This window comes from Elephas maximus, chromosome 5, assembly GCF_024166365.1.
Source record: "Elephas maximus indicus isolate mEleMax1 chromosome 5, mEleMax1 primary haplotype, whole genome shotgun sequence".
Lineage (NCBI taxonomy): Eukaryota > Metazoa > Chordata > Mammalia > Proboscidea > Elephantidae > Elephas > Elephas maximus.
Window position 1 is genome coordinate 84,365,375 of NC_064823.1, and position 14,190 is coordinate 84,379,564.

A 14,190-nucleotide genomic window follows, 5' to 3' on the forward strand; every position below is an offset into this window, starting at 1 on the left:
AGAGTAGGGTGGGTCCTGATCTTTTCTAAGTACTGTTTTGTAAAGGAGAGAACAGACCCGGAAATAGAATCACACAGAGGGAAGACACGTTGTATCTACAACTCCAGGAAAACCAAGGACACTTGAGGCTACCAGAAGCTGGAAAAACAAGGAAGGATTTTCCCCTAGAGTGGAAACAGAGAAAGCATGGCCCGGCTGACTCCTTGAATCTGGATTCCTAGACTCCAAAACTGTAAGCCAACAAATTTCTCTTCTTTAAAATCACTGACTTTTATTTTGTTATGTCAGCCTTGGGAAGCTAAAACAATTGTGTATATATACATAGTCATTATATTCTATTTTTGGTCACTAAACTTTTGCATTTTGGTTTGTATTTCAGGAACCTAAAGGTATCCTAAAACTAATAATTGTTGTTGTTAGTTGCTTTTTAGCCATTGCTTTTTAGTCTGCTCCGGCTTGTGGTGACGTTATATAAAAGAGGAGGCAATGTTGCTTGGTCCTGTGCCACCATTTTCATGATTTTTGATATGCCTGAGCCTATTGTTGAGGCTAATGGGTCAATCCATCGCATTGAGACTTTTTCTCGTTTTTGCTAACTCTATACCAAACATGATGTCCTTTTCTAGAGATTGGTCTTTCTTGATGACATGCACAAAGTAAGGGAGCTGAAGCCTTGCCATCTTTGCTTCCAAGAAACATACATTTCTTCTAAGTCTGATAAAACTAATAATTACACATATGAAAATACGTTAAAGATAATGTTCTTAAAAGTACAGTAAATTCTTTTTACTATGTACTTTAGATAGCAAACTCTACAGATAGAGAAATGGAGAGGAAAAGGGGAAGGGAGGGAGAAAAGGAAAGTAGGGAGGGAGGGAAGGAGAGAGGAAAGGAAGAAGAAAGGAAAGAGAGAGCTAGAGAAAATGAGAATAGAATAGTTATATTCATATAACATGTTATAGCATATAGTATATAAATTACATATATGTAAATGACTGTTGATTTTACTTCCAAGCTATATGGTTCTCTACTATACTATAAATACTATGCTAGGTTCTGAGCACACTGAGACTTGGGCAGTGTAAGGCATGTTTTTGTACAGCTTCCAACCGTGTATTCTCATGTTCTAAACACAGGAATGTATAGAATTAGATAAATGCTGCCCAGGGCAACAAAGAGCCTTTCAACTATGCAAAGGCAAGCCTTTTCCTGTTAGTCTGATCTCTCCTGGCTCACTAAAATTCTTATATGTGTCTCTAAATTGTCACAATGTGCATCAGGGCACAGGAATAATGTATATGTATGCGGGAAGGAGAAAGTAAAAAAAAAAACATAGAAGGACAGAAGACCCAGAACTAACAATCCTGAAATAATAAAGACACATTGGGACAAGAACAATCAGAATTTTAAGAGGGAAATACTATTATAATTTTTTATGCTTTTGTATAATATAAGTAAAAATTGTGAGGGGCTGAGATGAATTAAAAATACTTACACTACTCCAATGACCATGTTTAAGTGATCCCAGGTATTCATTAACGTCGTCAAATCACTTTGGAGGAAAATGATTTTTAAGTCTTTACTACTGTCAACTAACATACTTGAACGTGAAATTTCACACTCACAGGTTAACAACCAAGTTTTCCAGATAGGACACCTAGGTCAGTATATGGATTATTTTGTAACAACAACAACCAAAAAAACACAGAAAGCATTAAAAAGTACAGATTGTCATAGTTGATTTTAGTATTTTGAATTTAGCATGAACCCTTAATACCCTGATTGAAGAAAACTTTGGATTTTTTCGTTTGTTTGGATTGGTTTGGTTTGGTTTTCAAAAGGAAGCTATTTCTAAAAAGTATATATATATATATATAAAGACCTTTGGTAAAGATGTGCAACTCAAATTCTCAAACAGGAATTTCTTTTAAATATTCTACAGAAAGTAGATAATTCTAAAAATTTATTTGTGTTTTAAAAATATAAAAGCTTAATAGTTGTGCCATAAAATTATCTAAAAAGGATACTGTCTGCTTTAAATGAATGATTTTCAATTAAAGAAAACAAAAATTTCAGCCTTTCAATTTTATGCATTTTTGTTGTTTTTTTAATGAATGTGTCATCATCCCTGAGGCACAGAGTAGAAGTACAAACTGTTAACATTATAATCTTTTGAAAGCATTTTCAACAGTGAGTCCCTATTCCCAACCACATTCAGTCTAAACTACTTTTCAAGGTCCCGTTACTGTTGTGAGCTGTCACTGAGTCGTGTCATCTCCTCATGCTGACCGCATACGTTAGAGTAGAACTGTTCCACAGGTCTTTTTTGGGTGTAGTTTTTATGGAAGTGGATCACCAGGCCTTTCTTCCTAGGCACCACTGGGTGGGTTCAAACCTTTACGTTAGTAATTAAGCACAAACAGTTTGCACCACCCAGGGATTTTCAAAGTCCAAGAGTCTCCATAATCTGGGTTTAACTTTCTTGTTTTAACCCAATAATTCTGAGTGCTCTTCTTTTATTTCTGGATGGGTCTATTGAATTGATCCATTCAATAAATATTTGTTGAGTGCTCACTTGGCTGCAGGAGCCCTGGTTGCACATTGGTTAAATTGCTGAGCTGCTAACCAAAATGTCAGCGGTTTGAATCCACCAGCTGTTCCGCGGAGAAAGATGTGGTGGCCTGCTTGCGTAAAGATTACAGCCTTGGAAACCCAATGGGGCAGTTCTATTCCGTCCTACAGAGTCACTATGAGTTGGAATTGATTCAACGGCAACAGGTTTGGTTTTTCTTTTTTTTTTGGCTAGATACTGAGGTGCATTCAAGTGCGTGACACTTGGGGAGCTATGGTAATCAGTCCTTTTTTCGACAAAACTTTCTTGCTTAAACAACGACAACAAAAAGCCATTGCTGATTTGCATATAGAACCAGGGCAGGCTCAGGATATGACTGGGGCAAATCCTATAGATTTCCCAGGAGTATGGTCCTAAGAAAAATTATACCCATTCTTAATCTGTCAGAGGTTATTGAGAAACTGTTACCATGGTTTGTCGTAGCCCTTCCCCCTTCATAAATCTTTAACATAATTCTTAATGCTTTCACCAAGACTCCGTACAAATTGACCTTTACATTGGATCATATTCTTCGTCAGACCCTACTGCCTTGCTGATTAGGGAGGTGTTTCATCTCTATAAATTACTGGACAACTTAGAGTGAGACCCTGCACTGCAATTAGTCTGTTTCTGGAGGCCATCCACAAATTCTTCCCTGTCTGAATTCACCCTTCTCTTACCTGCTATCCACAGATGAGGATAAAAAGAATGTATCAACCAGGTATTGAAAGAAAACTTCCATAGTCTTCTATATTAAAAAAATATATATGATTAGGTCATCCACATTACAACAAAGAAGTTGGTCTGTAACAATTTTTACATTCCTATTCTACAACAAATATGGATTTTATTCCCTCTGCTATCCTTCATCACCTAGCACCACCATTACCTTTGCCCTACCTAGCACCACCATTACCTTTGCCATAAGTCAGTTCCTGAGAGATATCCAAACTAACCCAAAAGGAGCTATGGACATCTTCTGATTTAAGGCTTCTGCAGTTTTCATATTCACCATCATCCAGGCCTTGCAGCACATGAATCTTCTCTTCCTACATCCAGTGCTGTCTAGATGCTCCAACATGTGGGTTAGCAATTGCTATGTCTATGACCACCCTGGTCAAATCAGCTGGCCAGCTCCCATTGGCTGGTTCCCTCAAAGAAATTATCATGTCTTTCACCCATGGTTCCCTTTTATGACAAATAGTATGGCCATCCATCCTCTGCCTCACCTTCCTTACCATATGCTGTCCATTTCTCTTCTGCAGATCAGTCCCTGCCCCTTCCTTGCCTTCCAAACCTTAGTAAATGAAACAAACCAGTTGCCGTCAAGTCGATTCCACTTGGTAGTGAACCCTTTATAGCAACCAGGGCTTTCTAACTTGTCAGCAAGTCCCATGTACTCTTACTTCAAAATATATCTTGATGTTTTCCATTTCTAAAGAAATAACCATCTTAAATGGTCTTGAAGTGCTGTCTCTTGGTTTTGATTGGCATTTCCCTAGTGGCTAGCGATTTTGAGCATCTTTTCATGTGCTTATTGGCCATTTGTATTTCTTATTTGGTGAAATGTCTATTCAAGTCCTTTGCCCATTTTTTGATTGGGTTGTTTGTCTTTTTGTGGTTAAGTTGTAGGAGTTCTTTATATATTCTGAGTATTAAATCCTTATTCGATTAAAAAAAAAAAAGTTGCCGTCAAGTCAATTCTGACTCATGGTGACCCTATAGGACAGAGTAGAACTGTCACATAGGGTTTCCAAGGAGCAGCTGGTAGATTTGAACTCCCAACCTTTTGGTTAGCAATGAAGTGCTTAACTACCGCGCCACCGGGGTCCGACTGGATGTATGGTTCCAAAAATTTTCTCCCAGTCTGAAAATTGTCTCTTCACTTTGTTGATAAGTCCTTTGATGAAGAAAACTTTTTAATTTTGTTGAAGTCCCATTTATCTATTTTGTCTTTTGTTGTCCTTGCTTTTGGTGTCATATCCAGGAGTCCATTTTTAAGAATTAGGTCCTAAAGCAATACCCTTATGTTTATGGTTTCAATTCTCACATTTAGGTCTTTGGTTCATTTTGAATTAGTTTTTGTATGTGATGTGAGATACGGATTCAGCTTCATTCTTTTGGATGTGGAATTCCAGTTTTCCCAGTACCATTTATTAAAAAGACTTCTTCCCCCCTTGTCGAAAATCAGTCTATCCTAGATGTATGGGTTTATTTCTGGAATCTCAATTTTACTTCCTTGGTCTATATGTTTATTATACCAGTACCAGGTTGTTTGGATTACTGTAGCTTTATAATATGTTTTGAAATCAGAACCTGTCAGCCCTCCCACTTTGTTCTTCTTCGCGATTGCTTTAGCTATTCAGGGCCCCTTGCAATTGCATATAAATTTAAGTATCTTCTTTTCCATTTCTCAAAAAAAAGGCTGTTGAATTTTTTATGAGTATTGCATTTAATCTATAGATCTCTTTAGGTAGTATTGAAATCTTAACAATATAAAGTCTTCCAATCATGAGCACAGAATGTCCTTCCATTTATTTATTGTTGTTGTTAGCTGCTGTCAAGTCAGCCCCAACTCTGGCAGCCTCATGAACAACAGAACAAAACTTTGCCCAGTCTTATGCCATCCTCTTGATCGGTTGCAGATTAAACTGCTGTAATCCATAAGGTTTTCATTGACTGATTTTTGGAAGAGATTGTCAGCCTTTCTTCCTAGCCGATCTTAGTCTGGAAGCTCTGCTGAAACTTGTTCAGCATCAGAGCGACAATGACAGACAGGTGTTGGTTGTACAAGAGGTGCATTGGTCAGGAATCAGACCTGGGCCTCTCACATGGAAGGGGAAAATTCTACCACTGAACCACCACTGCCCTCACTCGCATTTATTTAGATCTTTAATTTCTCTCAGTAATGTTTTTTAGTTTTCACTGTACACGTTTTTCACTTCCCTGGTTAAATTTATTTCTAGGTATTTTATTCTTTTTTTTAGATGCTATTGTAAATGTAATTGCCTCCTTAATTTCCTTTTTAGATTACTCGCTGCTTATGTATAAAAGCTTGATTTATTTTTATATGCTGAAGATATGGAGAAATAGGAGACCTTATTAATTGCTGTGGGACTGTAAAATGGTATAGCCACTGTGGAAAATAGTCTGGCAGTTCCTCAAAAAGTTAAACATAAAATTACCATACAATCCAATTTTAGTTCTAGGTATATACCCAAAAGAATTGAAAGCAGGAAACCAAACACCAATGTTCATTTTAGCACTATTCACAATAGCCAAAAAGTAGAAACTGTCTAAATGTCCATTAACAGATGAATGGATAAACAAAGTGTGGTAGACACGTACAATGGACTACTACTCAGCCAGAAAGAGAAATGAAGCCCTGATATAAGCTACAACATGGATGAACCTTAAAACATCATGCTGAGTGAAATAAATCAGTCAAAAAAGGACAAATATTGTATGATTCCACTTGTATGAATTATCCAGATTAGGCAAGTGTATACAGACCTTAGTTTATTAGTGATTACCAGGGGAAGGTGCAAGGGGATGGGGAGGAGAGGAGAAGGAAACTCATAGCTCAGGGGACATTGAGCTTACATTAAGTGTGATGGAAAAATTTGGAAACAGATAATGGTGATAGCTGCACGATGGACACAAAGTCTCTGAATTCACTTGTGAAGCATGTTGAAATGGCAAATGTTTTATTACACATATATTTACCGCTGGAAACCCTGGCAGCGTAGTGGTTAAGAGCTACGGCAGCTAACCAAAAGGTCAACAGTTTGAATCTACCAGGCGCTCCTTGGAAACTCTATGGGGCAGTTCTACTCTGTCTTATAGAGTCGCTGTGAGTCAGAATTGACTCGATGGCAGTGGGATTGGTTTTTCTGATTTATTTACCACTATTAAAAATATATATATATAAATATATCTTGATATAGATAGATCGGTCTATTGATCAATCCAATCACTTCTAGCTACCTCCACCACTAACGACATAGTATAAACCAGCATTATATCTTGCCTGGATTTACCACATCAGCCTCTGATTGGTCTCCCTGCATCATTTTGGACTCCTCCACATAAGCAACCAGAACGATCTTTTCAAAACACATATCATAGCACTCTCCTGCTTAATGCATGTCTATGGCAACCCATCTTTCTTGGGGTAAAGACAGAAATCTTTAAATTGACCCTGTATGATTACCCTTTACCTGCTTTCTGCACTCATCTGACAAGATGCTTCTCATAGCTCTGACACTGTGGCAACAATAGCCTTCTTTCAACACCTCGAAGACACCGTAATTCCTTTAGCCACAGGGACTTAGGGTGGCTACGTTTTATCACTTCTTTTCACCTAGTTAACTCCTATTCTCCCTAAGATCTCAGTTCAACCATAATTTCCCAGGAAAGCAAGTCCCAGTTTATACTGAATCATAATATCATTTATTTCTTCTTTAGAACACTTAACATAGTTATAATTTTTATTCATTATAGCTATATCATTTTATAGTTATATGGTATAGTTGTATTATTACATTATATTTAGCTATAATTTTCATGAATTTTTTGATTAATGTATAATATCTTTCCTCCACCTAGCTTGTAGGCTCAGTAAGAGTAGAGCCATGCTGGTGTTTTGCTCACTATTTGTATTCCCAAGTTCTAGCCCACTGCCAATTACATACATGATAAACAAATACGCAAAATTTTAAAAACATTTGCTGTGGAGTTGGCTCCAACTCATGGCAACCCCATGCATGCCAGAGTAGAATTGCGCTCCACAGGGTTTTCAGTGGCTGATTTTTCAGAAGTAGATCACCAAGTCTTTCTTCTGAGATGCCTCCAGGTGGACACTTGCACCACACAGGGACTCAACATACATAGTAGGCTGTCTGTAAATATCTGTTAAATGAATGAAAGCTTAAGCTGACAGTTTTGAACACCAAAGGAGACAATATAGAGTGAAGATTCTGTGGCTCTCGTCACATTAGATAAACACCAGCCATCACTACTCTCTGGGCCTATACATAGTTAAACATGTTGTCAAGTTGATTCTGACTTATGGCAACCCCCTGGGTGTCAGAGTAGAATTGTGTTCCATATGGCACTGTTTTTCAATGGCTGATTTTTCAGAAGTAGATTGCCAGGTCCTTCTTCATAGGTGCCTGTGAGTAGACTCAAACCACCAACATTCTGGTTAGCAGCTGAGCACATTAACCATTTCAACCACCCAAGGACTCCTATACATGGTTACCGACACATGAAGTAGATACCTTCCACTTCCAGGTTTATCGTCCATGTATCCCAAATTCATTTTCACTGATCCTGTGCACGTGGCCCTAGAACACCCCTCTGAACTCAATGCCTTTGCAACATACTACAACTGCCAGAAACAAGGAGCCAAATTACACAGTAGGGGGTGTTCTGGACTTTGCCATTATTATAGCTAGCCTTCATACTCCATCTGGTGGGGATAATACTTAATTGAGGAATACACATAAGAACAGCCACTGATGTCAGTTCCTCCATGAAGGTCCAGTGGTTTTAGCTGAGGCACTGATCCATGACCAGAGTTGAGGCTTAGGTCTCTACAGAATAATGAAAGTAAAATAGTTTGGCATGGAAACGACCATTGAAACGGTCTTTTGAGAGCAAGCCAAGAATGAGAAAAAGAAACCAGATACCAAGTCTAGTTCAAAGAACAGAAGCAGAACTATAAATTGGAAACAGAGCCAGATGGACTATGGCATGAATGAGTACAGATCAGGAACCAGGGAGGTGTGTACACAGTAATTATAGTGACTAGATCAGGGCAGGCAAATGCCCAGGGACACGGCCATTTGGCTGATTTAAGAAATGGAGTCGAACCTCCTACCAAAGGAAATCCATTATTTTCAGGACAAGCCCTAGGAAAATCTTCCCTTCCTTGAGAGGGTGATCCTGATTATATAGGGGCCAGAGGAAAAAACCCCCATAACCATTTCCTTGTAATCCAGGTCCTCTCACATACTCGCCATCTGACCAACATCCAATAACAGGCAGCTTCAGGCAATCCAATCCTCAAGTCTAGAGTACTGAGTCCTCTACCGTCATTCCCATCTTGCTCCTTCTCCCACTGTATTCCTGTGTTGACATAACTTGTGACCTCTGGTTTGTCTTCTGGCTCTCTGTCCCATGTTTATTCTTTATATCTGACAACAGATTCAGTTTCATCAACTTAATGTCTAGCATTTTTTTCCTGGGCAATGTTTTGTAATTATCTCTTGCCTTCTTTTGCTTCTAGTTGCTTCAGATAATTAGCTAACCTAACTGATATTGCCTCTGGGGCCTCTTCTCTAGCTTAAATTTTAGTGGCTGTTATCCCTACCCAGCCTTCCCACTCCTGGAGTAGCAAGGGCAGGATTTATAGAATATTCAACTTAATATGCATTTGGAGTCCCTGGGTGGCACAGACAGCTAAGTGCTCAACTATGAACTGAAAGGTTGGAGGTTGGAACCCACACAGAAGCACCTCAGAAGAAAGTCCTGGCGATCTGCTTCTGAAAGATCACAGCTTTGAAAACCCTACAGAGCACAGTTATACTGTAACACATGGAGTCACCAAGAGTCAGAATTGACTCTATGCCTACTGGTTGGTTGTTGGTTAATACACATTTAGTTATTATCTTATAAATGAACCATTTCATGTGTTTCCTGTATGTAGGTCTTATGTTACAAAATAAATCTTAGATTTCTTGGGACACTGGATTGATTTTATGTTACTGCTCTAGTCCTTAAAATACTAAGCACCTAAGCAATATATTGGAGCTCTAGTGGAGCAGTGGTTAAGAGCTCAGCTGCTAACCAAAGTTCAGCAGCTTGATTGCACCAGCCACTCCTTGGAAACCCTATGGGGCAGTTCTACTCTGTCTATAGGGTCACTATGAGTCGGAATTGACTCAATGGCAATGGGTTAGTCAATATACTCTGTTTGCAAATAATAACAAATTGTAGGTGAGGTGCCCCCCATGTGTCTGTCAGTTTCTCATACTGTGGGGGCTTGTGTGTTGCTGTGATGCTGGGAGCTATGCCACTGGCATTCAGATACCAGCAGGGTCACCCATGGGGGACAGGTTTCAGCTGAGCTTCCAGACTAAGACAGACTAGGAAGAAGGACCTGGCAGCCTACTTCTGAAAAGCATTAGCCAGGGAAAACCTTATGAATAGCAGCTGAACATTGTCTGATATAGTGCTGGAAGATGAGCCCCCCAGGTTGGAAGGCACTCAAAAGATGACTGGGGAAGAGCTGCCTACTCAAAGTCGAGTTGACCTTAATGATGTGGGTGGAGTAAAGTTCAAAATGAGAAGAAACAGCTGCAAATATCCATTAATAATCAGAACCTGGAATGTATGAAGTATGAATCTAGGAAAATTGGAAATCATTAAAAATGAAATGGAACGCATAAACATCAATATCATAGGCATTAGTGAGCTGAAATGGACTGGTATTAGCCATTCTGAATCAGACAATCATATGGTCTCCTATGCTGGAAATGACAACTCGAAAAAGAATGGTGTTGCATTCATGGTCAAAAAGAACATTTCAAGATCTATCCTGAAGTACAACGCTGTCAGTGATAGGATAATATCCATACGCCTACAAGGAAGACCAGTTAATACGACTATTATTCAAATTTACGCACCAACCGCTACGGCCAAAGATGAAGAAATAGAAGATTTTTATCAGCTGCTGCAGTCTGAAATTGATCAAACATGCAATCAAGATGCATTGATAATTACTGGCGATTGGAATGCAAAAGTTGGAAACAAGAAGGATTGGTAGTTGGAAAATATGGCCTTGGTGATAGAAACAATGCCGGAGATCGAATGATAGAATTTTGCAAGACCAATGACTTCTTTGTTGCAAATACCTTCTTTCACCAACATAAACGGCGACTATACACATGGACCTCGCCAGGTGGAACACACAGAAATCAAATTGACTACATCTTTGGAAAGAGACGATGGAAAAGCTCAATATCTTCAGTCAGAACAAGGCCAGGGGCCGGCTCTGGAACAGACCATCACTTGCTCATATTCAAGTTCAAGCTGAAACTGAAGAAAATCAGAGCAAGTCCACAAGAGCCAAAATATGACCTTGAATATATCCCACCTGAATTTAGAGACCATCTGAAGAATAGATTTGATGCATTGAACACTAGCGACCAAAGACCAGACGAGTTATGGAATGACATCAAGGACATCATCCATGAAGAAAGCAAGAGGTCACTGAAAAGACAGGAAAGAAAGAAAAGGCCAAGGTGGATATCAGGGGAGACTCTGAAACTTGCTCTTGAGTGTCAAGCAGCTAAAGCAAAAGGAAGAATTCGTGAAGTAAAAGAACTGAACAGAAGATTTCAAAGGGTCTCTCGAGAAGACAAAATAAAGTATTATAATGACATGTGCAAAGAGCTGGAGATGGAAAACCAAAAGGGAAGAACACGCTCAGCATTTCTCAAGCTGAAAGAACTGAAGAAAAAATCCAAGCCTCGAGTCGCAATATTGAAGGATTCCATGGGGAAAATATTAAATGATGTAGGAAGCATCAAAAGAAGATGGAAGGAATACACAGAGTCATTATACCAAAAAGAATTAGTCGATATTCAGCCATTTCAGGAGATGGCATATGATCAGGAAACGATGGTACTGAAGGAAGAAGTCCAAGCTGCTCTGAAGGCATTGGCGAAAAACAAGGCTCCAGGAATTGATGGTATTTCAATTGAGACATTTTAACAAACGAATGCAGCGCTGGAGGTGCTCACTCGTCTATGCCAAGAAATATGGAAGACAGCTTCCTGGCCAACTGATTGGAAGAGATCCATATTTATGCCTATTCCCAAGAAAGATGATCCAACCGAATGTGGAAATTATAGAACAATATCACACGCAAGCAAAATTCTGCTGAAGGTCATTCAAAAACGGCTGCAGCAGTGTATCGATAGTGAACTGCCAGAAATTCAGGCTGGTTTCAGAAGAGGACGTGGAACCAGGGAAATCATTGCTGATGTCAGATGGATCCTGGCTGAAAGCAGAGAATACCAGAAGGATGTTTACCTGTGTTTTATTGATTATGCAAAGGTATTTGACTGTGTGGATCATAACAAACTATGGATAACACTGTGAAGAATGTGAATTCCAGAACACTTAATTGTGCTCATGAGGAACCTTTACATAGATCAAGAGGCAGTTGTTCAGGCAGAACAAGGGGATACTGATTGGTTTAAAGTCAGGAAAGGTGTGAGTCAGGGTTGTATTCTTTCACCATACCTATTTAATCTGTATCCTAAACAAATAGTACGAGAAGCTGGACTATATGAAGAAGAACAGGGCATCAGATTGGAGGAAGGCTCATTAACAACCTGCATTATGCAGATGACATAACCTTGCTTGCTGAAAGTGAAGAGGACTTGAAGCACTTACAAATGAAGATCAAAGACCACAGCCTTCAATATGGATTACACCTCAACATAAAGAAAACAAAAATCTTCACAAATGGACCAATGAGCAACATCATGATAAACGGAGAAAATATTGAAGTTGTCAAGGATTTCATTTTACTTGGATCCACAATCAACAGCCATGGAAGCATCAGTCAAGAAATCAAAAGACACATTGCATTGGACAAATCTGCTGCAAAGGATCTCTTCAAAGTGTTGAAGAGCAAAGATGTCACCCTGAAGACTAAGGTGCGCCTGACCCAAGCCATGGTATTTTCAATCGCATCAGATGCATGTGAAAGCTGGACAATGAATAAGGAAGACCGAAGAAGGGTTGACGCCTTTGAATTGTGGTGTTGGCGAAGACTATTGAATATACCATGGACTGCCAAAAGAATGAACAAATCTGTCTTGGAAGAAGAACAGCCAGAATGCTCCTTAGAGGTGAGGAAGGAGAGACTACATCTTACATACTTTGGACATGTTGTCAGGGGGATCAGTCCCTGGAGAAGGACATCCTACTTGGCAGAGTACAGGGTCAGCGGAAAAGAGGAAGACCCTCGACGAGGTGGATTGACACAGTGGCTGCAACAATGAGCTCAAGCATAACAAAGATTGTAAGGATGGCGCAGGACCGGGCAGTGTTTCGTTTTGTTGTGCATAGGGTTGCTATGAGTCGGAACCGACTCGATGGCACCTAATAACAACAACAACAGGTGAGGTGCAGTATAAATGGCCGTATTTTATGTCATTCAAAGGAGTGTTTCTGAGATGTTAAATGCTACCAGATCTCATTTAACTCTTTTACAATCAAATTTAACATAATGCCTCAGTCTTAAGAAGATTTTTTTTAAATGATACATAAATTTGTTTTTGAATAGTGTGCATTATATCAGGGAGTCTCTGGATGGCATAATTGGTTAAGCACTCAGCTATTAACCAAAAGATTAGCAGTTCAAATCGCCAGAGATGCCTTGGAAGATAGGTCTGGTGACCTGCTTACAAAAGGTCACACCCTTGAAAACCCCATGGAGTGCAGTCCTATTCTGTACCTATGGGGTCACTATGAGTCAGAATCAACTTGACAGCAACTGGTACTAGTATTATATTAAGTCATAGAAATTTACAATTGGAAAGACCCTCAGAAATTATTTAATATAATATCCTGATGTATTATTTTAAAAAAAAAAAAAAACAAACTCATTGGTTTGAGTTGATTCTGACTCATAGCAATCCTATAGGGCAGAGTATAGCTGCCGCACGGGTTTTCCAGGCTGTAATCGTTACAGAAGCAGACTGCCGCATCTGTCTCCCATGGAGATGCTGGTGGGTTCAAACCGCCAACCTTTCGGTTAGCAGCTGAGTACTTAACCATTGCGCCACCAGGGCTCCTCGATGTATTACAAAGTACCTGCTTAATATTAGTGTTGGCCTCCAAGCCAAGAGGGAACAGTCATAACCATAACCCATTCAAGGAGATCAAAGTCCGTTTCCCTGAGAAAATGACGTTTAAAGTAAACTGCAAGGAACAGCTATGAGTTAGCTAGGTGAAGGGGGTGGCGGGGGGAGTGTGAGGTAAATGATAGGGGAGGGTAGGCAGAAATATAGCAGTATCATGTGCAAAGATCTTTTGGTCTGCTGAGTTTGAGCAACTGAAAGAAGCCTCGTGCAGCTAACAGAGAATAAGGGGGAGAGTGGCACAAGACAAGAAACAGCTGGGTTTTGAAGGCCTTGCTAAGGATTATGGACTTTATCCTAAGAGCAGTGAAGAGCCGTTGACAGTTTTTATGAGAAGCATAATATGAAACTTGGGTTTTTTAGGAAGTTACTCTGGACTTTTGATTCTGCCTCAGAGTAACTGAGAATGGATTTACCCTTTCTAAAACAACTGAAAAGCGGACAAAATTTGTAAAATAGTGGCTCTCAAGATGTTGGCTATCAGGCAATGGCAGACAGTGATCCATGTCAGATGGGAAACAAATGAGGAGAGTCCTACAATAGCCCCGGCTTACTGCCTGGAGAAGTTTCCAGACCACAGCTCAGGGAGGGGAACCCTGATTTGAGGAGAAGGAGCTGGGAGTCTGGGGAAGTCAA

General features: G+C 39.6%; 1 protein-coding gene across 1 annotated transcript in view; it reads right to left on the reverse strand.

The window, feature by feature from the left end:
* Window positions 1–1,719, reverse strand: part of ALB (albumin) — a 103,959-nt gene extending 102,240 nt beyond the window's left edge. The window contains exon 1 of the mRNA XM_049886039.1: window positions 1,496–1,719. Coding sequence (XP_049741996.1) covers window positions 1,496–1,599 — 104 coding nt within the window. The 5' untranslated portion in view covers window positions 1,600–1,719. The remainder of the gene's footprint in view (window positions 1–1,495) is intronic.
* Window positions 1,720–14,190: the final 12,471 nt, after the last annotated feature.